Source organism: Bombina bombina, chromosome 6 (genome assembly GCF_027579735.1).
Source record: "Bombina bombina isolate aBomBom1 chromosome 6, aBomBom1.pri, whole genome shotgun sequence".
Lineage (NCBI taxonomy): Eukaryota > Metazoa > Chordata > Amphibia > Anura > Bombinatoridae > Bombina > Bombina bombina.
This window is the reverse complement of record NC_069504.1, coordinates 1,044,400-1,072,265: the sequence shown is the minus strand read 5'-3', so window position 1 is coordinate 1,072,265 and position 27,866 is coordinate 1,044,400. Positions and strand designations below refer to the sequence as shown.

The 27,866-nt window shown below is 39.3% G+C and overlaps 1 protein-coding gene across 1 annotated transcript in view; it reads right to left on the bottom strand.

Moving 5' to 3' along the window:
• LOC128662501 (protein tyrosine phosphatase domain-containing protein 1-like) overlaps positions 1 to 26,191 on the bottom strand; it is a 292,909-nt gene extending 266,718 nt beyond the window's left edge. Inside the window, exon 1 of the mRNA XM_053716280.1 lies at positions 26,150 to 26,191. Coding sequence (XP_053572255.1) covers positions 26,150 to 26,191 — 42 coding nt within the window. The remainder of the gene's footprint in view (positions 1 to 26,149) is intronic.
• Between the last annotated feature and the right edge of the window lie 1,675 nt (positions 26,192 to 27,866).

The window sequence follows — 27,866 nt, the reverse complement described above, 5'->3', positions numbered from 1 at the left end:
CCGCCAGCTACCTACAATAATTAACCCCTAATCTGCCGACCGCATCTCACCGCTACTATAATAAAGTTATTAACCCCTAATCCGCCTCACTCCCGCCTCAATAACCCTATAAGAAATATTATTAACCCCTAATCTGCCCTCCCTAACATCGCCGACACCTAACTTCAATTATTAACCCCTAATCTGCCGACCGGAGCTCGCCGCTACTATAATAAATGTATTAACCCCTAAAGCTAAGTCTAACCCTAACACTAACACCCCCCTAAATTAAATATAATTTAAATCTAACGAAATAAATTAACTCTTATTAAATAAATTATTCCAATTTAAAGCTAAATACTTACCTGTAAAATAAACCCTAATATAGCTACAATATAAATTATAATTATATTGTAGCTATTTTAGGATTAATATTTATTTTACAGGCAACTTTGTATTTATTTTAACCAGGTACAATAGCTATTAAATAGTTAATAACTATTTAATAGCTAAAATAGTTAAAATAATAACAAAATTACCTGTAAAATAAATCCTAACCTAAGTTACAATTAAACCTAACACTACACTATCAATAAATAAATTAAATACAAATACCTACAAATAACTACAATTAAATAAACTAACTAAAGTACAAAAAATAAAAAAGAACTAAGTTACAAAAAATAAAAAAATATGTACAAACATTAGAAAAATATTACAACAATTTTAAACTAATTACACCTATTCTAAGCCCCCTAATAAAATAACAAAGACCCCCAAAATAAAAAAATGCCCTACCCTATTCTAAATTAAAAAAGTTCAAAGCTCTTTTACCTTACCAGCCCTGAAAAGGGCCATTTGCGGGGCATGCCCCAAATAATTCAGCTCTTTTGCCTGTAAAAAAAAACATACAATACCCCCCCCCCAACATTACAACCCACCACCCACATACCCCTAATCTAACCCAAACCCCCCTTAAATAAACCTAACACTAAGCCCCTGAAGATCTTCCTACCTTATCTTCACCATGCCAGGTTCACCGATCCGTCCTCCGAAGTCTTGATCCAAGCCTCCGAAATCTTCATCCAAGCCCAAGCGGGGGCTGGCGATCCATAATCCAGCTGAAGTCTTCTATCAAGCGGCGGCTGAAGAGGTCCAGAAGAGGCTCCAAAGTCTTCATCCTATCCGGGAAGAAGGGGAGATCCGGACCGGCAACCATCTTGATCCAAGCGGCATCTTCTATCTTCATCCGATGACGAACGGCTCCATCTTGAAGACCTCCGACGCGGATCCATCCTCTTCTTCCGACGTCCAACTGAAGAATGAAGGTTCCTTTAAGGGACGTCATCCAAGATGGCGTCCCTCGAATTCCGATTGGCTGATAGGATTCTATCAGCCAATCGGAATTAAGGTAGGAAAAATCTGATTGGGTGATGCAATCAGCCAATCAGATTCAAGTTCAATCCGATTGGCTGATTGGATCAGCCAATCAGATTGAGCTCGCATTCTATTGGCTGTTATATTAGGGTTTATTTTACAGGTAAGTATTTAGTTTAAAATAGGAATAATTTATTTAATAATAGTTCATTTATTTCGTTAGATTTAAATTATGTTTAACTTAGGGGGGTGTTAGTGTTAGGGTTAGACTTAGCTTTAGGGGTTAATACATTTATTATAGTAGCGGTGAGGTGCGGTCGGCAGATTAGGGGTTAATTATTGTAGGTAGCTGGCGGCGACGTTGTTAGGGGCAGATTAGGGGTTAATAAATATAATATAGGGGTCGGCGGTGTTAGGGGCAGCAGATTAGGGGTACATAAGGATAACGTAGGTGGCGGCGCTTTGCGGTCGGCAGATTAGGGGTTAATTATTGTAGGTAGCTGGCGGCGACGTTGTGGGGGGCAGATTAGGGGTTAATAAATATAATATAGGGGTCGGCGGTGTTAGGGGCAGCAGATTAGGGGTACATAAGGATAACGTAGGTGGCGGCGCTTTGCGGTCGGCAGATTAGGGGTTAATTATTTTAGGTAGCTGGCGGCGACGTTGTGGGGGGCAGATTAGGGGTTAATAAATATAATATAGGGGTCGGCGGTGTTAGGGGCAGCAGATTAGGGGTACATAAGTATAACGTAGGTGGCGGTCGGCAGATTAGGGGTTAAAAAAATTTAATCGAGTGGCGGCGATGTGGGGGGGCCTCGGTTTAGGGATACATAGGTGGTTTATGGGTGTTAGTGTACAGTAGTTAAGAGCTTTATGAGCCGGCGTTAGCCCAAAACGCTCTTAACTCCTGGGTTTTGTCGTTAGATTTCTAACGCTCACTTCAGCCAAGACTCTAAATACCGGCTTTAGAAAGATCCCATTGAAAAGATAGGATACGCAAATGGCGTAGGGGGATCTGCGGTATGGAAAAGTCGCATCTGGAAAGTGAGCGTTAGACCCTTTCCTGACTGACTCCAAATACTGGCGGTAGCCCAAAACCAGCGTTAGGAGCCTCTAACGCTGGTTTTGACGGCTACCGCCAAACTCTAAATCTAGGCCTTAGTATTTTTTTTTTTTTACAGGCAACTTTGAATTTATTTTAATTAGGTAGAATAGTTATTAAATAGTTATTAACTATTTAATAACTACCAAGATAAAATAAGTACAAATTTACCTGTAAAATAAACCCTAACCTAAGTTACAATTACACCTAACACTACACTATAATTAAATTAATTACCTAAACTAACTACAATTAAATTAAATAAACTAAAGTACGAAAAAATAATAAAATAATTACAAGAATTTTAAACTAATTACATCTAATCTAATCCCCCTAATAAAATAAAAAAGCCCCCCAAAATAAAAAAACCCCTACCCTATCGGAATTAAGGTAGAAAAAATCTGATTGGGTGATGCAATCAGCCAATCAGATTGAAGTTCAATCCGATTGGCTGATCCAATCAGCCAATCGTATTGAACTCACATTCTATTGGCTGTGGCTGATCGGAACAGCCAATAGAATGCAAGTTCAATACGATTGGCTGATTGGATCATCCAATCGGATTGAACTTCAATCTGATTGGCTGATTGCATCAGCCAATAGGATTTTTCCTACCTTAATTCTGATTGGCTGATAGAATCCTATCAGCCAATCGGAATTCAAGGGACGCCATCTTGGATGACGTCATTTAAAGGAACCATCATTTGTCTGGTAGTCGTCGGTCTGGATGGATGCTCCTCGTCGGATGTCTTCAAGATGGAGCCGCTCCTCGTCGGATGGATGAAGATAGAAGATGCCGCCTGGATGAAGACTTCTGCCCGTCTGGAGGTCCTCTTCTGCCCGGATCGGGTGAAGACTTCTGCCCCTCTGGAGGACCACTTCTGCCCGGTTGGGTGAAGACGTCTCAAGGTAGGGTGATCTTCAAGGGGGTAGTGTAAGGTTTTATTAAGGGGGGGATTGGGTGGGTTTTAGAGTAGGGTTGGGTGTGTGGCTGGTGGGTTGTAATGTTGGGGGGGTATTATATTTTTTTTTTACAGGTAAAAGAGGTGATTACTTTGGGGCAATGCCCAGCAAAAAGCCCTTTTAAGGGCTATTTGTAATTTAGTATAGGGAAGGGACTTTTTTTTTATTTTGGGGGGCTTTTTTATTTTATTAGGGGGATTAGATTAGGTGTAATTAGTTTAAAATTCTTGTAATTATTTTATTATTTTCTGTAATTTAGTGCTGTTGTTTTTTTCGTACTTTATTTAATTTAATAATAGTTAATTGTAGTTAATTTAGGAAATTATTTTAATTATAGTATAGTGTTAGGTGTAATTGTAATTTAATACAATAAATATACCAAATATCACAATGAAAAAATAAGTGAAATAAATGTGATAATCAAATATTACAAATAAAAAAGTGAACCATAAAATAAAAGTTCATATGTAAGGATATGTTTGTTCTTTTGGATAAGTATCCCCGCTCCTCTGCGTTCCTCCGTGTGTTCTCAGAAAAGGAAACAAAATATGCAACATAGTGTAACTCTGTAACCACTTGGAATGAAACATAGAAACATAGAAACATAGATATTGACGGCAGATAAGAGCCATAGGCCCAGCAAGTCTGCCCGACCTTACCTAACAGTATAAACTTATCTAGTTCGTAGGATAGCCCTATGCTTGTCCCATGCATTTTTAAAGTCCCCCACAGTGTTTGTTGCTACTACCTCTTGAGGAAGTTTATTCCATAAATCAATCACTCTTTCTGTAAAGAAATGCTTCCTCAAATTACTCCTGAATCTACTACCCTTTAGCTTGAGCTCATGACCCCTTGTTCTTGAATTTTCCATTTTATGTAAAATACCCACAGCCTCAGTTTTACTAAACCCTTTAATGTACTTGAAAGTTGCTATCATATCACCTCTTTCCCTTCTCTCCTCTAAGCTATACATATTTAGGTCATTGAGCCTATCCTGGTAAGTTTTATTTTTTAGACCATGTACCATTTTGGTAGCCCTCCTTTGCACAGATTCAAGTTTGTTAATATCCTTCTGAAGATATGGTCTCCAGAACTGCACACAATACTCAAGATGAGGCCTAACTAATGATCTATAAAGTGGCATAAGAACCTTACTATTTCTGCTGCAAATACCTCTACCAATACATCCAAGCATTCTGCTAGCCTTACTCGCTGCATTACTACATTGTTTACTAAGTTTTAAATCATCTGAAATAATAATTCCCAAGTCCTGTTCCTCGTCTGTAACAGTCAGTAAAGTGTCATTGAGTCTGTAATTAACGTTTGGATTTTTCTTCCCTAAATGCATTATTTTACACTTTGCTGTGTTAAACTTTAGACCCCAGTCATTTGTCCAATCCTCCAATTGTTGTATATCACTTCTCATTTTGTCTACCCCCCCTGGAACATCCACTCTGTTGCAAATTTTTGTATCATCTGCAAAGAGACATACTTTCCCCTGTAGCCCTTTGCTGATATCGCAGATAAATATGTTAAACAAAACAGGCCCCAGAACTGACCCCTGAGGAACACCACTAGTAACAGCCCCCTCTGCTGAATGAACTCCATTTACTAAGACACTTTGTTTTCTGTCCTTAAGCCAGCATTCCACCCAGTTCACAATTTTTGAATCTAGACCAAGGAGATATAGTTTGTGAATAAGTTTATTGTGTGGGACGGTGTCAAATGCTTTGCTGAAATCTAGATATGCTACATCAACTGCTCCTCCCTTGTCTAATACTTTTGTTACATAATCAAAGAAGTCAATTAGATTAGTCTGACATGATCTCCCTGAAGTAAAACCATGCTGATTTTGGTCCTCTAAATTGTTTGTCTTTATGTAAGTCATAATTCTTTCTTTTAAGAGGCTTTCCATTAATTTCCCTACTACTGAAGTTAAACTAACTGGCCTGTAGTTGCCAGATTCTTCTCTACTGCCCTTTTTATGAAGGGGTATTACATTTGCTATTCTCCAATCATCTGGGACAGCTCCTGTTAATAGTGACTGATTAAACAGATCAGTTAATGGGACAGTTAGCACTGATCGAAGTTCTTTTAAAACCCTTGGATGAATATTATCAGGACCCACTGCCTTTGTAACATTTATTTTTGATAATGCTAACAAAACCTCATCCTCTGTAAAAAGATTACTGTTAAGCTTGTTTCTATTTTGCGTTGCATCCCTTAATGTAGACATTGTATCTTCACAATCTTTAGTGAAAACAGAACAGATGTAATCATTGAGACAGTCTGCAATCTGCTTATCTCCTTCTATTATTCTACCATCAACTGATTTCAATTTAACAAGCAGAAACTCGTTAACAAGCAGAAACAGTTCTGCTTGTTAACGAGTGATTACTCACATTTGTTGGAGCTTATAACCAAGCTCAGGGAAATGCGCACTCCCACTTTATACTGGTTGGAAAACAGTACTCTCAGGCAAAACTCTTAAAACAAATATTTATTAAAATACATAAAAGGCGTCACAAATGCCCCCAGAACACCTATAACAAAGGGTAAATGAGTAATACTAAATATCAGATCACTCAAAAGAGCCGATACAAGTCCTGGATGGGGATGGATGGAAAAGCAGAACCTTAACCGCTAAATCCACCACCTCACAATACCAGTAAAGAACGCTCCTCCCCCAGGTGTACAGGCAAGTGTAAAATATTTGTTTTAAAAGATTTGCCTGAGAGTACTGTTTTCCCACCAGTATAAAGTGGGAGTGCACATTTCCCTGAGCTTGGCTATAAGCTCCAACAAATATGAGTAATCACTCGTTAACAAGCAGAACTACTCTATTTCAAGTGGTTACAGAGTTACACTATGTTGCATATTTTGTTTCCTTTTCTTTGAAAACACATGGAGGAACGCAGAGGAGTGGGGATACTTATCCAAAAGAACAAACATATCCTTACATATGAACTTGTAATTGTAATTTAGGTTAGGATTTATTTTACAGGTAAATTTGTCTTTATTTTAACTAGGTAGCTATTAAATAGTTAATAACTATTTAATAACTATTCTACCTAGTTAAAATAAAAACAAAGTTGCCTGTAAAATAAATATAAATCCTAAGCTAGCTACAATGTAACTATTCGTTATATTGTAGCTAGCTTAGGGTTTATTTTATCGGTAAGTATTTAGTTTTAAATAGGAATAATTTATTTAATTGTAGTAATTTTATTTCGTTTTATTTAAATTATATTTAAGTTAGGGGGGTGTTAGGGTTAGACTTAGGTTTAGGGGTTAATACATTTAATATATTTGCGGCGACATTGGGGGCAGCAGATTAGGGGTTAATAAATGTAGGTAGGTGTTGACGATGTTAGGGACGGCAGATTAGGGGTTAATAAAATTTAACTAGTGTTTGCGAGGCGGGAGTGCGGCGGTTTAGGGGTTAATATATTTATTGAAGTGGCGGCGCTGTCCGGTCTGCAGATTAGGGGTTAAAAAATGTATTTAAGTGTTTGCGATGTGGGGGGGGGGGGGGGGCTCGGTTTAGGGGTTAATAGGTAGTTCATGGGTGTTAGTGTACTTTTTAGCACTTTATTTAAGAGTTTTATGTTACGGCGTTAGCCCATAAAACTCTTAACTACTGACTTTTAAATGCGGTAGAAGTCTTGACAGGATAGGGTCTACCGCTCACTTCTTTGTGGTATGCTCGAGTTGCGGAAGAAAAGTGAGCGGGCGTTAAAAAGCAGCGTTGGGACCTCTCAACGCTGCTTTTTAAGGCTAACGCAAGACTCGTAATCTAGCCGATAGTTACACAAAAAAATAAACACTAAGTTACAAAAAATAAAAAATAAATTATCAAAGCTTTAAACTAATTACACCTAATCTAAGGGCCCTATGAAAATAAAAAAGCCCCCCAAAATAAAAAAACCCTAGCCTACAATAAACTACAAATAGCCCTTAAAAGGGCCTTTTGCGGGGCATTGCCCCAAAGTAATCAGCTCTTTTACCTGTAAAAAAAAATACAAAAATACAAATACCCCCCCAACAGTAAAACCCACCACCCACACAACCAATCCCCCCAAATAAAAAGCTATCTAAAAAAACCTAAGCTGGATGGGCATTGCCCTTAAAAGGGCATTTAGCTCTATTGCAGGCCCAAGTACTAATCTAAAACCCATCCAATAAACCCTTAAAAAAATCCTAACACTAACCCCAGAAGATTTACTTACAGTTTTGAAAATCCAACATCCATCCTCCAAGAAGCCGGGAGAAGTCCTCAACGAAGCGGCTGAAGTCTTTATCCAAGCCAGCAGAAGTCTTCACCCAGATGGCATCTTCTATCTTCATCCATCCGGTGCAGAGCGGCTCCATCTTCAAGGCATCCAACGCAGAGCATCCTCTTCCTTCCGACGACTACCGACAAATGAAGGTTCCTTTAAATGACGTCATCCAAGATGGTGTCCCTTAGATTCCGATTGGCTGATAGAATTCTATCAGCCAATCGGAATTAAGGTTGAAAAAATCATATTGGCTGTTGCAATCAGCCAATAGGATTGAGCTTTCATCCTATTGGCTGATCCAATCAGCCAATAGGATTGAGCTCACATTCTATTGGCTATTCCAATCAGCCAATAGAATGCAAGCTCAATCCTATTGGCTGATTGCAACAGCCAATAGGATTTTTTCAACCTTAATTCCGATTGGCTGATAGAATTCTATCAGCCAATCGGAATCTAAGGGACGTCATCTTGGATGAAGTCATTTAAAGGAACCTTCATTCGTTGGTAGTTGTCGGAAGGAAGAGGATGCTCCGCATTGGATGTCTTGAAGATGGAGCGGCTCCTCGCCGGATGGATGAAGATAGAAGACTTCGGCCGCTTCGTTGAGGACTTCTACCGGCTTCTTGGAGGATGGATGTCGGATCTTCAAAACTGTAAGTAAATCTTCAGGGGTTAGTGTTAGGATTTTTTTAAGGGTTTATTGGGTGGGTTTTAGTTTTAGATTAGGACTTCGGCCTGCAATAGAGCTAAATGCCCTTTTAAGGGCAATGCCCATCCAAATGCCCTTTTCAGGACAATGGGGAGCTTAGGTTTTTATAGTAAGCTTTTTATTTGGGGGTTGGTTGTGTGGGTGGTGGGTTTTATTGTTGGGGGGTATTTGTATTTTTTTTTACAGGTAAAAAAGCTGATTACTTTGGGGCAATGCCCCACAAAAGGCCCTTTTAAGGGCTATTTGTAGTTTATTGTAGGCTAGGGGGTTTTTTTTATTGGGGGGGGGGGGCTTATTTATTTTCATAGGGCCCTTAGATTAGGTGTAATTAGTTTAAAACTTTGATTTATTTTTTATTTTTTGTAACTTAGTGTTTATTTTTTTGTGTAACTTAGTGTTTGTTATTTTTAGTAACTTAGTTGTTAGTTTTTTGTAACTTTGTAATTTTTTAGTGTAGAATTAAATTATTTGAGTAGGGTTAGGTGTTTAAATATATAATATAGTTATTTTAATTTGTAGTTTTATGTAATTATAGTATAAAAGTTAGGTTAGATTAATTATTAATTTAATAACGTTTAATGTAATTATATTATAACAGTTAGGGTAGATTTATTAGTTTAATAACGTTTAATTTAATTTTATTATAATAGTTAGAATAGGTTAATTATTAGTTTAATATAGTTTAATTTAAATCTAAAGATAAGTTTAAATTTATTATAAGATAGGAATGAGTTAATATTTAATTTAAAGTTAGCGGGTTATTAGGTTTAGGGATTAATAGGTTAATTTAGTTTATGGCAATGTGGGGGGCTGGTGGTTTAGGGGTTAATAGGTTTATTTAGTTGCGGTGGGCTCCGGGAGCGGCAGGATAGGGGTTAATAACTTTATGTAGGTGGCAGCGGTACAGGGGGTGGCAGATTAGGGGCTAATAACATAACGTAGGTGGCGGCGGTGTAGGGGGCGGCAGATTAGGGGTTAATAAGTATAATGTAGGTGGCAGCGGTGTCAGGACAGCAGATTAGGGGTTAATAAGTATAATGTAGGTGGCGGCGGTGTAGGGGGCGGCAGATTTGGGGTTAATAAGTATAATGTAGGTGGCGGCGGTGTAGGGGGCGGCAGATTAGGGGTGTTTAGACTCGGGGTACATGTTAGGGTGTTAGGGTGTTAGGTGTAAACTTAATTCTACCATAGGAATCAATGGGATATCGGGCAGCAGCGAACATAAGCTTTCGCTGCTTTCAGACTCCCATTGATACCTAGGGGGGCGGATTGAAAACCATGTACGCTGGGCCGGAATAGTGGCGAGCGTACCTGGTAGTTATTTGATAAGTAGCAAAAGTTGTCAGATAGTGCCGAATTTGCATTCGAAACATCTGTAGTGACGTAAGCATCGATCTGTGTCGGACTGAGACTGGCGGATCGTATGTTATGTCACAAAATTCCACTTTTGCCGGTCTGTAGCCTTTGATAAATAAGGCGAATCAGGCTCGCCACAATTACGCTGCGGAATTCCAGCGTATTTGCGGTTGACGGCTTGAAAAATAGGCCCCATGGTCTCCAGAAATGTACACCGTATTCCATATTTGGTCTAACTAATGATCTGTAAAGTGGCATAAGAACCTTGCTATTTCTGCTACTAAAACCTCTTCCAAAGCAACCAAGCATTTGACTGGCCTTGCTGGCTGCACTACGGCATTGTGTACCAAATTTTAAATCATCTGAAATAATAATTCCCAAGTCCCTTTCTTCTTTAATTACAGTCAGTAATGTACCATTGAGACTATAATTGGCCTTTGGATTTTTGGATCCTATATGCATAATTTTGCTCTTGGTAATATTACATTTCAGATCCCATTTATTTGACCAGTCCTCTAGTTTATGAATATCACAGTTCATTTGATCAACTCCTCCTGGAACATCTACCCTGTTACAAATTTTTGTATCAGACCAGGTGTGATATAAGATTGGTGCAAGAATTTCATATGCGATTCTCTCAGATTCGCAGAAACTGTACAGGTGTGTGCCTTCCTAAAACTTTCAGAGATGAGGGCCGAGTCTACCACTAAGTCCTTGTAGTGTGACCACTTCGACATAATCCCCCCGCATAGCGGAGTCCTCAAAGGGGCGAAGAATAAGGTCATACGTATATGACAGTCTATATGATCCTTGTTTTGCTAGAGTGCAAAGTTTATCGAGATTGGAAGGGTCTATGGATAACAATCCCTCTGATATCAACTTAAATATATACACCTAGATTTAGAGTTCTGCGTTAGCCGTCAAAAGCAGCATTAAGGGCTCCTAACGCTGCTTTTGGCCACCCGCTGGTATTTAGAGTCATACAGGTACAGGTCTACCGCTCACTTCCCTACCGCGATTCCAGGCTACCGCAGATCCCCTTACACCAACTGCGTATCCGATCTTTTCTATGGGATCTGCATTATCCCTATGAACCCCTAATCTGCTGCCCCTAACATCGTCGACCCCTATATTATATTTATTAACCCCTAATCTGCCCCCCCAACGTTGCCGCTACCTTACCTACACTTATTAACCCCTAATCTGCCGACCGGACCCTGCCGCCACTATAATAAATGTATTAACCCCTAAACCGCCGCACTCTCGCCTCGCAAACACTAGAATAAATTGTATTAACCCCTAATCTGCCCTCCCTAACATCGCCGCCACCTACCTACAATTATTAACCCCTAATCTCCCGCCCGCACCGTCGCTGCTACTATAATAAAGTTATTAACCCCTAAACAAAACTCTAACCCTAACACCCCCCTAACATAAATATAATTTATATTAAACAAAATAATATTCCTAAAATTAACTTAATTATTCATATTTAAAACTAAATACTTACCTATAAAATAAACCCTAATATAGCTACAATATAAATAATAATTACATTGTAGCTATTTTAGGATTTATATTTATTTTACAGGCAACTTTGTATTTATTTTAACTAGGTACAATAGCTATTAAATAGTTAATAACTATTTAATAGCTACCTAGTTAAAATAACTACAAAATTACCTGTAAAATAAATCCTAACCTAAGTTACAATTAAACCGAACACTACACTATCATTACATTAATTAAATAAATTACCTACAATTACATAAAATAAAATACAATAAAATAAACTATTCTATAATACAAAAAAAAAACACTAAATTACAAAAAATAAAAAAGAATTACAAGCAGTTTAAACTAATTACACCTAATCTAAGCCCCCTAATAAAATAAAAAAGCCCCCAAAAATAAAAAATTCCCTACCCTATTCTAAAATACAAAAGTAATCAGCTCTTTTACCAGCCCTTAAAAGGGCCTTGCCCCAAAGTAATCAGCTCTTTTGCATGAAAATAAAAATACAATACCCCCCCAACATTACAACCCACCACCCACATACCCCTACTCTAACCCACCCAAATCCCCCTTAAAAAAAACTATCGCTAACCCCCTGAAGATCTCCCTACCTTGAGTCGTCTTCACTCAGCCGAGCCGAATTCTTCATCCAAGGTGCGCAGAGGAGGTCCATCATCCGGTAGAAGTCTTTATCCAAGCGGGGCAAGAAGAGGTCCTCCATCCAGTAGAAGTCTTCATCCAGGCAGCGTCTTCAATCTTCATCCATCCGGAGCGGAGCCATCTTCAAAGGAGCCGACGTGGAGCCATCGTCTTCTACCGATGGACTAACGACGAATGAAGGTTACTTTAAGGGACGTCATCCAAGATGGTGTCCCTTCAATTCTGATTGGCTGATAGAATTCTATCAGCCAATCGGAATTAAGGTAGAAAAAAATCTGATTGGGTGATGCAATCAGCCAATCAGATTGAAGTTCAATCCGATTGGCTGATCCAATCAGCCAATTGTATTGAACTCACATTCTATTGGCTGTGGCTGATCGGAACAGCCAATAGAATGCAAGTTCAATACGATTGGCTGATTGGATCATCCAATCGGATTGAACTTCAATCTGATTGGCTGATTGCATCAGCCAATCAGATTTTTTCTACCTTAATTCCGATTGGCTGATAGAATTCTATCAGCCAATCGGAATTGAAGGGATGCCATCTTGGATGACGTCCCTTAAAGGAACCTTCATTTGTCGTTAGTCCGTCGGTAGAAGAGGATGGCTCCGCATTGGCTCCTTTGAAGATGGCTCCGCTCCGCTCCGGATGGATGAAGATTGAAGACGCCGCCTGAATGAAGACTTCTACCGGATGGAGGACCTCTTCTTGCCCCGCTTGGATGAAGACTTCTACCGGATGATGGACCTCTTCTTGCCCCGCTTGGATGAAGACTTCTACCGGATGATGGACCTCTGCGCACCTTGAATGAAGAATTCGGCTCGGCTGAGTGAAGACGACTCAAGGTAGGGAGATCTTCAGGGGGTTAGCGATAGGTTTTTTTAAGAAGGGTTTGGGTGGGTTAGAGTAGGGGTATGTGGGTGGTGGGTTGTAATGTTGGGGGGGGTATTGTATTTTTATTTTCATGCAAAAGAGCTGATTACTTTGGGGCAAGGCCCCGCAAAAAGCCCTTTTAAGGGCTGGTAAAAGAGCTGATTACTTTTGTATTTTAGAATAGGGTAGGGAATTTTTTTTATTTTGGGGGGCTTTTTTATTTTATTAGGGGGCTTAGATTAGGTGTAATTAGTTCAAACTGCTTGTAATTCTTTTTTATTTTTTTTCTTAAAAAGGTGAACCCTACCAGAAATGTAGAGGGGAAGCCTCATCCAACTCAGTAACCATTATAAGCCATAGACCCTGCAACAATCTGAAATGAAGGCAGCGCAGCAAAACCTCTAAGGGGTTTGAAACAGATTCAGATAGTACATAGTGTACATAGCTGAGCAGGGGATTGGTGGGCAAATGCACATTTCATCTAGGAAGGGCTGTGGATCCACAAGGAGCAGCTCACTGTATACAAGGGTATTAGTAGACAAACGCACATTTCACCTGGGGATCTTGATAAAGCCCAGAGAAGGGCATCTTGATAAAGCCCAGAGAATGGCGAAACACGTTGTCTGTATGGCATTGTGATACATTATTGTCTCTCTACAATACTATTTCTTTTATTATCTATGAACTTTTTATTATAACCCGGGTTATTACTAAGCATTTCTTAATCATCTCTGAAAATTTGTTTTTGAGTCTGGAGGGTGAATTCATGCCCAATAGCATTCTTTCCCTGTGTGCATAGAACTAAGGGCAGGTTCAAGTCTCTTGCTACCATTTACAACTAGGAGCAGCTGGCCGCCTTCAGGAATCACTACCCATCTGCTCTATCGAGACGGAGGACAAGCTGTGACGTCAGACGCTATCAGTCACGTGGTACTCGTTTGGAAAGCAACTCAGACTAGGAGCAGAAGCGCTTCACCGCAAGATCGGGTGATACACCCGCTACGTATAAGGGTAAAGTACCTACTTACAAGTCGAGAACTTCCAGAGCGATACAGGTATTATCCTTATATTTGTAAAAAATTCAATTTTTTTAAGAACAGCCCCTATGCTTTCGAAGAAATCTCCATCTGTCTGTGTAAGACTGTGGCCCCTATTTATCAAGGTCTGGTGGACCTGATCCGACAGTGCGGATCAGGTCCGCCAGACCTCGCTGAATACGGCGAACAATACGCTCGCCGTATTCAGCATTGCACCAGGAGCTCACAAGAGCTGCTGGTGCAACGCTGCCCCCTGCAGACTCGCCGCCAATCGGCCGCCAGCAGGGGGGTGTCAATCAACCCGATTGTACTCGATCGGGTTGATTTCCGGCTATGTCTGTCCGCCTGCTCAGAGCAGGCGGACAGGTTATGGAGCAGCAGTCTTTGTGACCCCTGCTACATAACTGCTGTTTCTGGCGAGCTTGCAGGCTCGCCAGAAACATGGGGCATCAAGCTCCATACGGAGCTTGATAAATATGCCCCTGTATCTGTTTATATAACAACTTCATTATCTTTGGAGTGACACTTTGCAACAATTCTTTCCAATACTTAACAATTGTGGCATTTATAGGCTATGTCTTGGTTTTGACAATAATTCCTCTGTGATCACGGACATTACTAAATGGCTTTTTGCCTTACTTTACCAAACGCATTGTGGATGTTACACGGGTTTTTTAGATCCACCTGATTATTCAGTCACTGTGTTTTATAGGGAGACGTCCCTCAATACATTTGTCACCTCCCTCATCTGTCACTGAGTGTTTATATTTGTCACCTACCTCATCTGTGACTGAGTATTTATATTTGTCACCTCCCTCATCTGTCACTGAGTGTTTATATTTGTCACCTCCCTCATCTGTCACTGAGTGTTTATATTTGTCACCTCCCTCATCTGTCACTGAGTATTTATATTTGTCACCTCCCTCATCTGTCACTGAGTGTTTATATTTGTCACCTACCTCATCTGTCACTGAGTATTTATATTTGTCACCTCCCTCATCTGTCACTGAGTGTTTATATTTGTCACCTACCTCATCTGTCACTAAGTGTTTATATTTGTCACCTCCCTCATCTGTCACTGAGTGTTTATATTTGTCACCTACCTCATCTGTTACTGAGTGTTTATATTTGTCACCTCCCTCATCTGTCACTGAGTGTTTATATTTGTCACCTACCTCATCTGTCACTGAGTGTTTATATTTGTCACCTACCTCATCTGTCACTGAGTGTTTATATTTGTCACCTCCCTCATCTGTCACTGAGTGTTTATATTTGTCACCTTCCTCATCTGTCACTGAGTGTTTATATTTGTCACCTCCCTCATCTGTCACTGAGTGTTTATATTTGTCACCTCCCTCATCTGTCACTGAGTGTTTATATTTGTCACCTCCCTCATCTGTCACTGAGTGTTTATATTTGTCACCTACCTCATCTGTCACTGAGTGTTTATATTTGTCACCTACCTCATCTGTCACTAAGTGTTTATATTTGTCACCTACCTCATCTGTCACTAAGTGTTTATATTTGTCACCTCCCTCATCTGTCACTGAGTGTTTATATTTGTCACCTTCTTCATCTGTCACTGAGTGTTTATATTTGTCACCTACCTCATCTGTCACTGAGTGTTTATATTTGTCACCTACCTCATCTGTCACTGAGTGTTTATATTTGTCACCTACCTCATCTGTCACTGAGTGTTTATATTTGTCACCTACCTCATCTGTCACTGAGTGTTTATATTTGTCACCTACCTCATCTGTCACTGAGTGTTTATATTTGTCACCTACCTCATCTGTCACTAAGTGTTTATATTTGTCACCTACCTCATCTGTCACTGAGTGTTTATATTTGTCACCTACCTCATCTGTCACTGAGTGTTTATATTTGTCACCTACCTCATCTGTCACTGAGTGTTTATATTTGTCACCTACCTCATCTGTCACTGAGTGTTTATATTTGTCACCTACCTCATCTGTCACTGAGTGTTTATATTTGTCACCTACCTCATCTGTCACTGAGTGTTTATATTTGTCACCTACCTCATCTGTCACTGAGTGTTTATATTTGTCACCTACCTCATCTGTCACTGAGTGTTTATATTTGTCACCTTCCTCATCTGTCACTGAGTGTTTATATTTGTCACCTACCTCATCTGTCACTGAGTGTTTATATTTGTCACCTACCTCATCTGTCACTGAGTGTTTATATTTGTCACCTACCTCATCTGTCACTGAGTGTTTATATTTGTCACCTACCTCATCTGTCACTGAGTATTTATATTTGTCACCTACCTCATCTGTCACTGAGTGTTTATATTTGTCACCTACCTCATCTGTCACTGAGTGTTTATATTTGTCACCTTCCTCATCTGTCACTGAGTGTTTATATTTGTCACCTACCTCATCTGTCACTGAGTGTTTATATTTGTCACCTACCTCATCTGTCACTGAGTGTTTATATTTGTCACCTACCTCATCTGTCACTGAGTGTTTATATTTGTCACCTACCTCATCTGTCACTGAGTGTTTATATTTGTCACCTACCTCATCTGTCACTGAGTGTTTATATTTGTCACCTACCTCATCTGTCACTGAGTGTTTATATTTGTCACCTCCCTCATCTGTCACTGAGTGTTTATATTTGTCACCTACCTCATCTGTCACTGAGTGTTTATATTTGTCACCTACCTCATCTGTCACTGAGTGTTTATATTTGTCACCTACCTCATCTGTCACTGAGTGTTTATATTTGTCACCTACCTCATCTGTCACTGAGTGTTTATATTTGTCACCTACCTCATCTGTCACTGAGTGTTTATATTTGTCACCTACCTCATCTGTCACTGAGTGTTTATATTTGTCACCTACCTCATCTGTCACTGAGTGTTTATATTTGTCACCTACCTCATCTGTCACTGAGTGTTTATATTTGTCACCTACCTCATCTGTCACTGAGTGTTTATATTTGTCACCTACCTCATCTGTCACTGAGTGTTTATATTTGTCACCTACCTCATCTGTCACTGAGTGTTTATATTTGTCACCTACCTCATCTGTCACTGAGTGTTTATATTTGTCACCTACCTCATCTGTCACTGAGTGTTTATATTTGTCACCTACCTCATCTGTCACTGAGTGTTTATATTTGTCACCTACCTCATCTGTCACTGAGTGTTTATATTTGTCACCTACCTCATCTGTCACTGAGTGTTTATATTTGTCACCTACCTCATCTGTCACTGAGTGTTTATATTTGTCACCTACCTCATCTGTCACTGAGTGTTTATATTTGTCACCTACCTCATCTGTCACTGAGTGTTTATATTTGTCACCTACCTCATCTGTCACTGAGTGTTTATATTTGTCACCTACCTCATCTGTCACTGAGTGTTTATATTTGTCACCTACCTCATCTGTCACTGAGTGTTTATATTTGTCACCTACCTCATCTGTCACTGAGTGTTTATATTTGTCACCTACCTCATCTGTCACTGAGTGTTTATATTTGTCACCTACCTCATCTGTCACTGAGTGTTTATATTTGTCACCTACCTCATCTGTCACTGAGTGTTTATATTTGTCACCTACCTCATCTGTCACTGAGTGTTTATATTTGTCACCTACCTCATCTGTCACTGAGTGTTTATATTTGTCACCTACCTTATCTGTCACTGAGTGTTTATATTTGTCACCTACCTCATCTGTCACTGAGTGTTTATATTTGTCACCTACCTTATCTGTCACTGAGTGTTTATATTTGTCACCTACCTTATCTGTCACTGAGTGTTTATATTTGTCACCTACCTCATCTGTCACTGAGTGTTTATATTTGTCACCTACCTCATCTGTCACTGAGTGTTTATATTTGTCACCTACCTCATCTGTCACTGAGTGTTTATATTTGTCACCTACCTCATCTGTCACTGAGTGTTTATATTTGTCACCTACCTCATCTGTCACTGAGTGTTTATATTTGTCACCTACCTCATCTGTCACTGAGTGTTTATATTTGTCACCTACCTCATCTGTCACTGAGTGTTTATATTTGTCACCTACCTCATCTGTCACTGAGTGTTTATATTTGTCACCTACCTCATCTGTCACTGAGTGTTTATATTTGTCACCTACCTCATCTGTCACTGAGTGTTTATATTTGTCACCTACCTCATCTGTCACTGAGTGTTTATATTTGTCACCTACCTCATCTGTCACTGAGTGTTTATATTTGTCACCTACCTCATCTGTCACTGAGTGTTTATATTTGTCACCTACCTCATCTGTCACTGAGTGTTTATATTTGTCACCTACCTCATCTGTCACTGAGTGTTTATATTTGTCACCTACCTCATCTGTCACTGAGTGTTTATATTTGTCACCTACCTCATCTGTCACTGAGTGTTTATATTTGTCACCTACCTCATCTGTCACTGAGTGTTTATATTTGTCACCTACCTCATCTGTCACTGAGTGTTTATATTTGTCACCTACCTCATCTGTCACTGAGTGTTTATATTTGTCACCTACCTCATCTGTCACTGAGTGTTTATATTTGTCACCTACCTCATCTGTCACTGAGTGTTTATATTTGTCACCTACCTCATCTGTCACTGAGTGTTTATATTTGTCACCTACCTCATCTGTCACTGAGTGTTTATATTTGTCACCTACCTCATCTGTCACTGAGTGTTTATATTTGTCACCTACCTCATCTGTTACTGAGTGTTTATATTTGTCACCTACCTCATCTGTCACTGAGTGTTTATATTTGTCACCTACCTCATCTGTCACTGAGTGTTTATATTTGTCACCTACCTCATCTGTCACTGAGTGTTTATATTTGTCACCTACCTCATCTGTCACTGAGTGTTTATATTTGTCACCTACCTCATCTGTCACTGAGTGTTTATATTTGTCACCTACCTCATCTGTCACTGAGTGTTTATATTTGTCACCTACCTCATCTGTCACTGAGTGTTTATATTTGTCACCTACCTCATCTGTCACTGAGTGTTTATATTTGTCACCTACCTCATCTGTCACTGAGTGTTTATATTTGTCACCTACCTCATCTGTCACTGAGTGTTTATATTTGTCACCTACCTCATCTGTCACTGAGTGTTTATATTTGTCACCTACCTCATCTGTCACTGAGTGTTTATATTTGTCACCTACCTCATCTGTCACTGAGTGTTTATATTTGTCACCTACCTCATCTGTCACTGAGTGTTTATATTTGTCACCTACCTCATCTGTCACTGAGTGTTTATATTTGTCACCTACCTCATCTGTCACTGAGTGTTTATATTTGTCACCTACCTCATCTGTCACTGAGTGTTTATATTTGTCACCTACCTCATCTGTCACTGAGTGTTTATATTTGTCACCTACCTCATCTGTCACTGAGTGTTTATATTTGTCACCTACCTCATCTGTCACTGAGTGTTTATATTTGTCACCTCCCTCATCTGTCACTGAGTGTTTATATTTGTCACCTACCTCATCTGTCACTGAGTGTTTATATTTGTCACCTACCTCATCTGTCACTGAGTGTTTATATTTGTCACCTACCTCATCTGTCACTGAGTGTTTATATTTGTCACCTACCTCATCTGTCACTGAGTGTTTATATTTGTCACCTACCTCATCTGTCACTGAGTGTTTATATTTGTCACCTACCTCATCTGTCACTGAGTGTTTATATTTGTCACCTACCTCATCTGTCACTGAGTGTTTATATTTGTCACCTACCTCATCTGTCACTGAGTGTTTATATTTGTCACCTACCTCATCTGTCACTGAGTGTTTATATTTGTCACCTACCTCATCTGTCACTGAGTGTTTATATTTGTCACCTACCTCATCTGTCACTGAGTGTTTATATTTGTCACCTACCTCATCTGTCACTGAGTGTTTATATTTGTCACCTACCTCATCTGTCACTGAGTGTTTATATTTGTCACCTACCTCATCTGTCACTGAGTGTTTATATTTGTCACCTACCTTATCTGTCACTGAGTGTTTATATTTGTCACCTACCTCATCTGTCACTGAGTGTTTATATTTGTCACCTACCTCATCTGTCACTGAGTGTTTATATTTGTCACCTACCTCATCTGTCACTGAGTGTTTATATTTGTCACCTACCTCATCTGTCACTGAGTGTTTATATTTGTCACCTACATCATCTGTCACTGAGTGTTTATATTTGTCACCTACCTCATCTGTCACTGAGTGTTTATATTTGTCACCTACCTCATCTGTCACTGAGTGTTTATATTTGTCACCTACCTCATCTGTCACTGAGTGTTTATATTTGTCACCTACCTCATCTGTCACTGAGTGTTTATATTTGTCACCTACCTCATCTGTCACTGAGTGTTTATATTTGTCACCTACCTCATCTGTCACTGAGTGTTTATATTTGTCACCTACCTCATCTGTCACTGAGTGTTTATATTTGTCACCTACCTCATCTGTCACTGAGTGTTTATATTTGTCACCTACCTCATCTGTCACTGAGTGTTTATATTTGTCACCTTCCTCATCTGTCACTGAGTGTTTATATTTGTCACCTACCTCATCTGTCACTGAGTGTTTATATTTGTCACCTACCTCATCTGTCACTGAGTGTTTATATTTGTCACCTACCTCATCTGTCACTGAGTGTTTATATTTGTCACCTACCTCATCTGTCACTGAGTGTTTATATTTGTCACCTACCTCATCTGTCACTGAGTGTTTATATTTGTCACCTACCTCATCTGTCACTGAGTGTTTATATTTGTCACCTACCTCATCTGTCACTGAGTGTTTATATTTGTCACCTACCTCATCTGTCACTGAGTGTTTATATTTGTCACCTACCTCATCTGTCACTGAGTGTTTATATTTGTCACCTACCTCATCTGTCACTGAGTGTTTATATTTGTCACCTACCTCATCTGTCACTGAGTGTTTATATTTGTCACCTACCTCATCTGTCACTGAGTGTTTATATTTGTCACCTACCTCATCTGTCACTGAGTGTTTATATTTGTCACCTACCTCATCTGTCACTGAGTGTTTATATTTGTCACCTACCTCATCTGTCACTGAGAGATTATATTTGTCACCTACCTCATCTGTCACTGAGTGTTTATATTTGTCACCTACCTCATCTGTCACTGAGTGTTTATATTTGTCACCTACCTCATCTGTCACTGAGTGTTTATATTTGTCACCTACCTCATCTGTCACTGAGTGTTTATATTTGTCACCTACCTCATCTGTCACTGAGTGTTTATATTTGTCACCTACCTCATCTGTCACTGAGTGTTTATATTTGTCACCTACCTCATCTGTCACTGAGTGTTTATATTTGTCACCTACCTCATCTGTCACTGAGTGTTTATATTTGTCACCTACCTCATCTGTCACTGAGTGTTTATATTTGTCACCTACCTCATCTGTCACTGAGTGTTTATATTTGTCACCTACCTCATCTGTCACTGAGTGTTTATATTTGTCACCTACCTCATCTGTCACTGAGTGTTTATATTTGTCACCTACCCTCATCTGTCACTGAGTGTTTATATTTGTCACCTACCTCATCTGTCACTGAGTGTTTATATTTGTCACCTACCTCATCTGTCACTGAGTGTTTATATTTGTCACCTACCTCTTCTGTCACTGAGTGTTTATATTTGTCACCTACCTCATCTGTCACTGAGTGTTTATATTTGTCACCTACCTCATCTGTCACTGAGTGTTTATATTTGTCACCTACCTCATCTGTCACTGAGTGTTTATATTTGTCACCTACCTCATCTGTCACTGAGTGTTTATATTTGTCACCTACCTCATCTGTCACTGAGTGTTTATATTTGTCACCTACCTCATCTGTCACTGAGTGTTTATATTTGTCACCTACCTCATCTGTCACTGAGTGTTTATATTTGTCACCTACCTCATCTGTCACTGAGTGTTTATATTTGTCACCTACCTCATCTGTCACTGAGTGTTTATATTTGTCACCTACCTCATCTGTCACTGAGTGTTTATATTTGTCACCTACCTCATCTGTCACTGAGTGTTTATATTTGTCACCTACCTCATCTGTCACTGAGTGTTTATATTTGTCACCTACCTCATCTGTCACTGAGTGTTTATATTTGTCACCTACCTCATCTGTCACTGAGTGTTTATATTTGTCACCTACCTCATCTGTCACTGAGTGTTTATATTTGTCACCTACCTCATCTGTCACTGAGTGTTTATATTTGTCACCTACCTCATCTGTCACTGAGTGTTTATATTTGTCACCTACCTCATCTGTCACTGAGTGTTTATATTTGTCACCTACCTCATCTGTCACTGAGTGTTTATATTTGTCACCTACCTCATCTGTCACTGAGTGTTTATATTTGTCACCTACCTCATCTGTCACTGAGTGTTTATATTTGTCACCTACCTCATCTGTCACTGAGTGTTTATATTTGTCACCTACCTCATCTGTCACTGAGTGTTTATATTTGTCACCTCCCTCATCTGTCACTGAGTGTTTATATTTGTCACCTACCTCATCTGTCACTGAGTGTTTATATTTGTCACCTACCTCATCTGTCACTGAGTGTTTATATTTGTCACCTCCCTCATCTGTCACTGAGTGTTTATATTTGTCACCTACCTCATCTGTCACTGAGTGTTTATATTTGTCACCTACCTCAATCTGTCACTGAGTGTTTATATTTGTCACCTTACCTCATCTGTCACTGAGTGTTGTATATTTGTCACCTACCCTCATCTGTCACTGAGTGTTTATATTTGTCACCTACCTCATCTGTCACTGAGTGTTTATATTTGTCACCTACCTCATCTGTTCACTGAGTGTTTATATTGTCACCTACCTCATCTGTCACTGAGTGTTTATATTTGTCACCTACCTCATTCTGTCACTGAGTGTTTATATTTGTCACCTACCTCATCTGTCACTGAGTGTTTATATTTGTCACCTACCTCATCTGTCACTGAGTGTTTATATTTGTCACCTTACCTCATCTGTCACTGAGTGTTTATATTTGTCACCTACCTCATCTGTCACTGAGTGTTTTATATTTGTCACCTACCTCATCTGTCACTGAGTGTTATATTTGTCACCTACCGTCATCTGTCACTGAGTGTTTTATATTTGTCACCTTCTACCTCATCTGTCACTGAGTGTTTATATTGTCACCTACCTCATCTGTCACTGAGTGTTTATATTTGTCACCTACCCTCATCTGTCACTGAGTGTTTATATTTGTCACCTACCTCATCTGTCACTGAGTGTTTATATTTGTCACCCTACCCTCATCTGTCACTGAGTGTTTATATTTGTCACCTACCTCATCTGTCACTGAGTGTTTATATTTGTCACCTACCTCATCTGTCACTGAGTGTTTATATTTGTCACCTACCTCATCTGTCACTGAGTGTTTATATTTGTCACCTACCTCATCTGTCACTGAGTGTTTATATTTGTCACCTACCTCATCTGTCACTGAGTGTTTATATTTGTCACCTTCCTCATTCTGTCACTGAGTGTTTATATTTGTCACCTACCTCATCTGTCACTGAGTGTTTATATTTGTCACCTACCTCATCTGTCACTGAGTGTTTATATTTGTCACCTACCTCATCTGTCACTGAGTGTTTATATTTGTCACCTACCTCATCTGTCACTGAGTGTTTATATTTGTCACCTACCTCATCTGTCACTGAGTGTTTATATTTGTCACCTACCTCATCTGTCACTGAGTGTTTATATTTGTCACCTACCTTATCTGTCACTGAGTGTTTATATTTGTCACCTACCTTCATCTGTCACTGAGTGTTTATATTGTCACCTACCTCATCTGTCACTGAGTGTTTATATTTGTCACCCCCTCATCTGTCACTGAGTGTTTATATTTGTCACCTTCCTCATCTGTCACTGAGAGTGTTTATATTTGTCACCTACCTCATCTGTCACTGAGTGTTTTATATTTGTCAGCCTACCTCATCTGTCACTGAGTGTTTATATTTGTCACCTACCTCATCTGTCACTGAGTGTTTATATTTGTCACCTACCCTCATCTGTCACTGAGTGTTTATATTTGTCACCTACTCCATCTGTCACAGAGTGTTTATATTGTCACCTACCTCATCTGTCACTGAGTGTTTTATATTTGTCACCTACCCTCATCTGTCACTGAGTGTTTATATTTGTCACCTTCCTCATCTGTCACTGAGTGTTTATATTTGTCACCTACCTCATCTGTCACTGAGTGTTTATATTTGTCACCTCCCTCATCTGTCACTGAGTGTTTATATTTGTCACCTACCTCATCTGTCACTGAGTGTTTATATTTGTCACCTACCTCATCTGTCACTGAGTGTTTATATTTGTCACCTACCTCATCTGTCACTGAGTGTTTATATTTGTCACCTACCTCATCTGTCACCTGAGTGTTTATATTTGTCACCTACCTCATCTGTCACTGAGTGTTTATATTTGTCACCTACCTCATCTGTCACTGAGTGTTTATATTTGTCACCTACCTCATCTGTCACTGAGGTTTATATTTGTCACCTACCTCATCTGTCACTGAGTGTTTATATTTGTCACCTACCTCATCTGTCACTGAGTGTTTATATTTGTCACCTACCTCATCTGTCACTGAGTGTTTATATTTGTCACCTACCTCATCTGTCACTGAGTGTTTATATTTGTCACCTACTTCATCTGTCACTGAGTGTTTATATTTGTCACCTACCTCATTCTGTCACTGAGTGTTTATATTTGTCACCTACCTCATCTGTCACTGAGTGTTTATATTTGTCACCTACCTCATCTGTCACTGAGTGTTTATATTTGTCACCTACCTCATCTGTCACTGAGTGTTTATATTTGTCACCTACCTCATCTGTCACTGAGTGTTTATATTTGTCACCTCCCTCTGTCACTGAGTGTTTATATTTGTCACCTTCCTCTGTCACTGAGTGTTTATATTTGTCACCTACCTCATCTGTCACTGAGTGTTTATATTTGTCACCTACCTCATCTGTCACTGAGTGTTTATATTTGTCACCTACCTCATCTGTCACTGAGTGTTTATATTTGTCACCTACCTCATCTGTCACTGAGTGTTTATATTTGTCACCTACCTCATCTGTCACTGAGTGTTTATATTTGTCACCTTCCTCATCTGTCACTGAGTGTTTATATTTGTCACCTACCTCATCTGTCACTGAGTGTTTATATTTGTCACCTACCTCATCTGTCACTGAGTGTTTATATTTGTCACCCTACCTCATCTGTCCACATGAGAGTTTATATTTGTCCACCTACTCATCTGTCACTGAGTGTTTATATTTGTCACCTACCTCATCTGTACTGAGTGTTTTATATTTGTCACCTTCCTTATCTGTCACTGAGTGTTTATATTTGTCACCTACCTCATCTGTCACTGAGTGTTTATATTTGTCACCTACCTCATCTGTGACTGAGTGTTTATATTTGTCCACCTATCCTCACTCTGTCACTGAGTGTTTATATCTTGTCACCTACCTCATCTGTCACTGAGGTGTTTATATTTGTCACCTACCTCATCTGTCACTGAGTGTTTATATTGTCACCTACCTCATCTGTCACTGAGTGTTTATATTTGTCACCTACCTCATCTGTCACTGAGTGTATATATTTGTCACCTTCCCTTCATCTGTTCCACTGAGTGTTTTATAATTTGTCACCTACCTCATCTGTCACTGAGTGTTATATAATTTGTCACCTATACCTCATCTGTCACTGAGTGTTTATATTTGTCACCTACCTCATCTGTCACTGAGTGTTTATATTTGTCACCTACCTCATCTGTCACTGAGTGTTTATATTTGTCACCTACCTCATCTGTCACTGAGTGTTTATATTTGTCACCTACCTCATCTGTCACTGAGTGTTTATATTTGTCACCTACCTCATCTGTCACTGAGTGTTTATATTTGTCACCTACCTCATCTGTCACTGAGTGTTTATATTTGTCACCTTCCTCATCTGTCACTGAGTGTTTATATTTGTCACCTTCCTCATCTGTCACTGAGTGTTTATATTTGTCACCTACCTCATCTGTCACTGAGTGTTTATATTTGTCACCTACCTCATCTGTCACTGAGTGTTTATATTTGTCACCTACCTCATCTGTCACTGAGTGTTTATATTTGTCACCTACCTCATCTGTCACTGAGTGTTTATATTTGTCACCTTCCTCATCTGTCACTGAGTGTTTATATTTGTCACCTACCTCATCTGTCACTGAGTGTTTAATATTTGTCACCTTCCTCATCTTGTCACTGAGTGTTTATATTTGTCACCTACCTCATCTGTCACTGAGTGTTTATATTTGTCACCACTACCTCACTCTGTCACTGAGTGTTTATATTGTCACCCTACCTCATCTGTTCACTGAGTGTTATATATTTGTCACCTACCTCATCTGTCACTGAGTGTTTATATTTGTCACCCCTACCTCATCTCGTCACTGCGTGATTATATTTGTCACCTCCCATCTGTCACTGAGTGTTTATATTTGTCACCTACCTCATCTGTCACTGAGTGTTTATATTTGTCACCTACCTCATCTGTCACTGAGTGTTTATATTTGTCACCTACCTCATCTGTCACTGAGTGTTTATATTTGTCACCTACCTCATCTGTCACTGAGTGTTTATATTTGTCACCTTCCTCATCTGTCACTGAGTGTTTATATTTGTCACCTACCTCATCTGTCACTGAGTGTTTATATTTGTCACCTACCTCATCTGTCACTGAGTGTTTATATTTGTCACCTACCTCATCTGTCACTGAGTGTTTATATTTGTCACCTACCTCATCTGTCACTGAGTGTTTATATTTGTCACCTACCTCATCTGTCACTAAGTGTTTATATTTGTCACCTACCTCATCTGTCACTGAGTGTTTGTCACCTACCTCATCTGTCACTGAGTGTTTATATTTGTCACCTACCTCATCTGTCACTGAGTGTTTATATTTGTCACCTACCTCATCTGTCACTGAGTGTTTATATTTGTCACCTACCTCATCTGTCACTGAGTGTTTATATTTGTCACCTACCTCATCTGTCACTGAGTGTTTATATTTGTCACCTACCTCATCTGTCACTGAGTGTTTATATTTGTCACCTACCTCATCTGTCACTGAGTGTTTATATTTGTCACCTACCTCCTGTCACTGAGTGTTTATATTTGTCACCTACCTCATCTGTCACTGAGTGTTTATATTTGTCACCTACCTCATCTGTCACTGAGTGTTTATATTTGTCACCTACCTCATCTGTCACTAGTGTTTATATATTGTCACCTACCTCATCTGTCACTGAGTGTTTATATTTGTCACCTACCTCATCTGTCACTGAGTGTTTATATTTGTCACCTACCTCATCTGTCACTGGTGTTTATATTTGTCACCTACCTCATCTGTCACTGAGTGTTTATATTTGTCACCTACCTCATCTGTCACTGAGTGTTTATATTTGTCACCTACCTCATCTGTCACTGAGTGTTTATATTTGTCACCTACCTCATCTGTCACTGAGTGTTTATATTTGTCACCTACCTCATCTGTCACTGAGTGTTTATATTTGTCACCTACCTCATCTGTCACTGAGTGTTTATATTTGTCACCTACCTCATCTGTCACTGAGTGTTTATATTTGTCACCTTCCTCATCTGTCACTGAGTGTTTATATTTGTCACCTACCTCATCTGTCACTGAGTGTTTATATTTGTCACCTACCTCATCTGTCACTGAGTGTTTATATTTGTCACCTACCTCATCTGTCACTGAGTGTTTATATTTGTCACCTACCTCATCTGTCACTGAGTGTTTATATTTGTCACCTACCTCATCTGTCACTGAGTGTTTATATTTGTCACCTACATCATCTGTCACTGAGTGTTTATATTTGTCACCTCCTCATCTGTCACTGAGTGTTTATATTT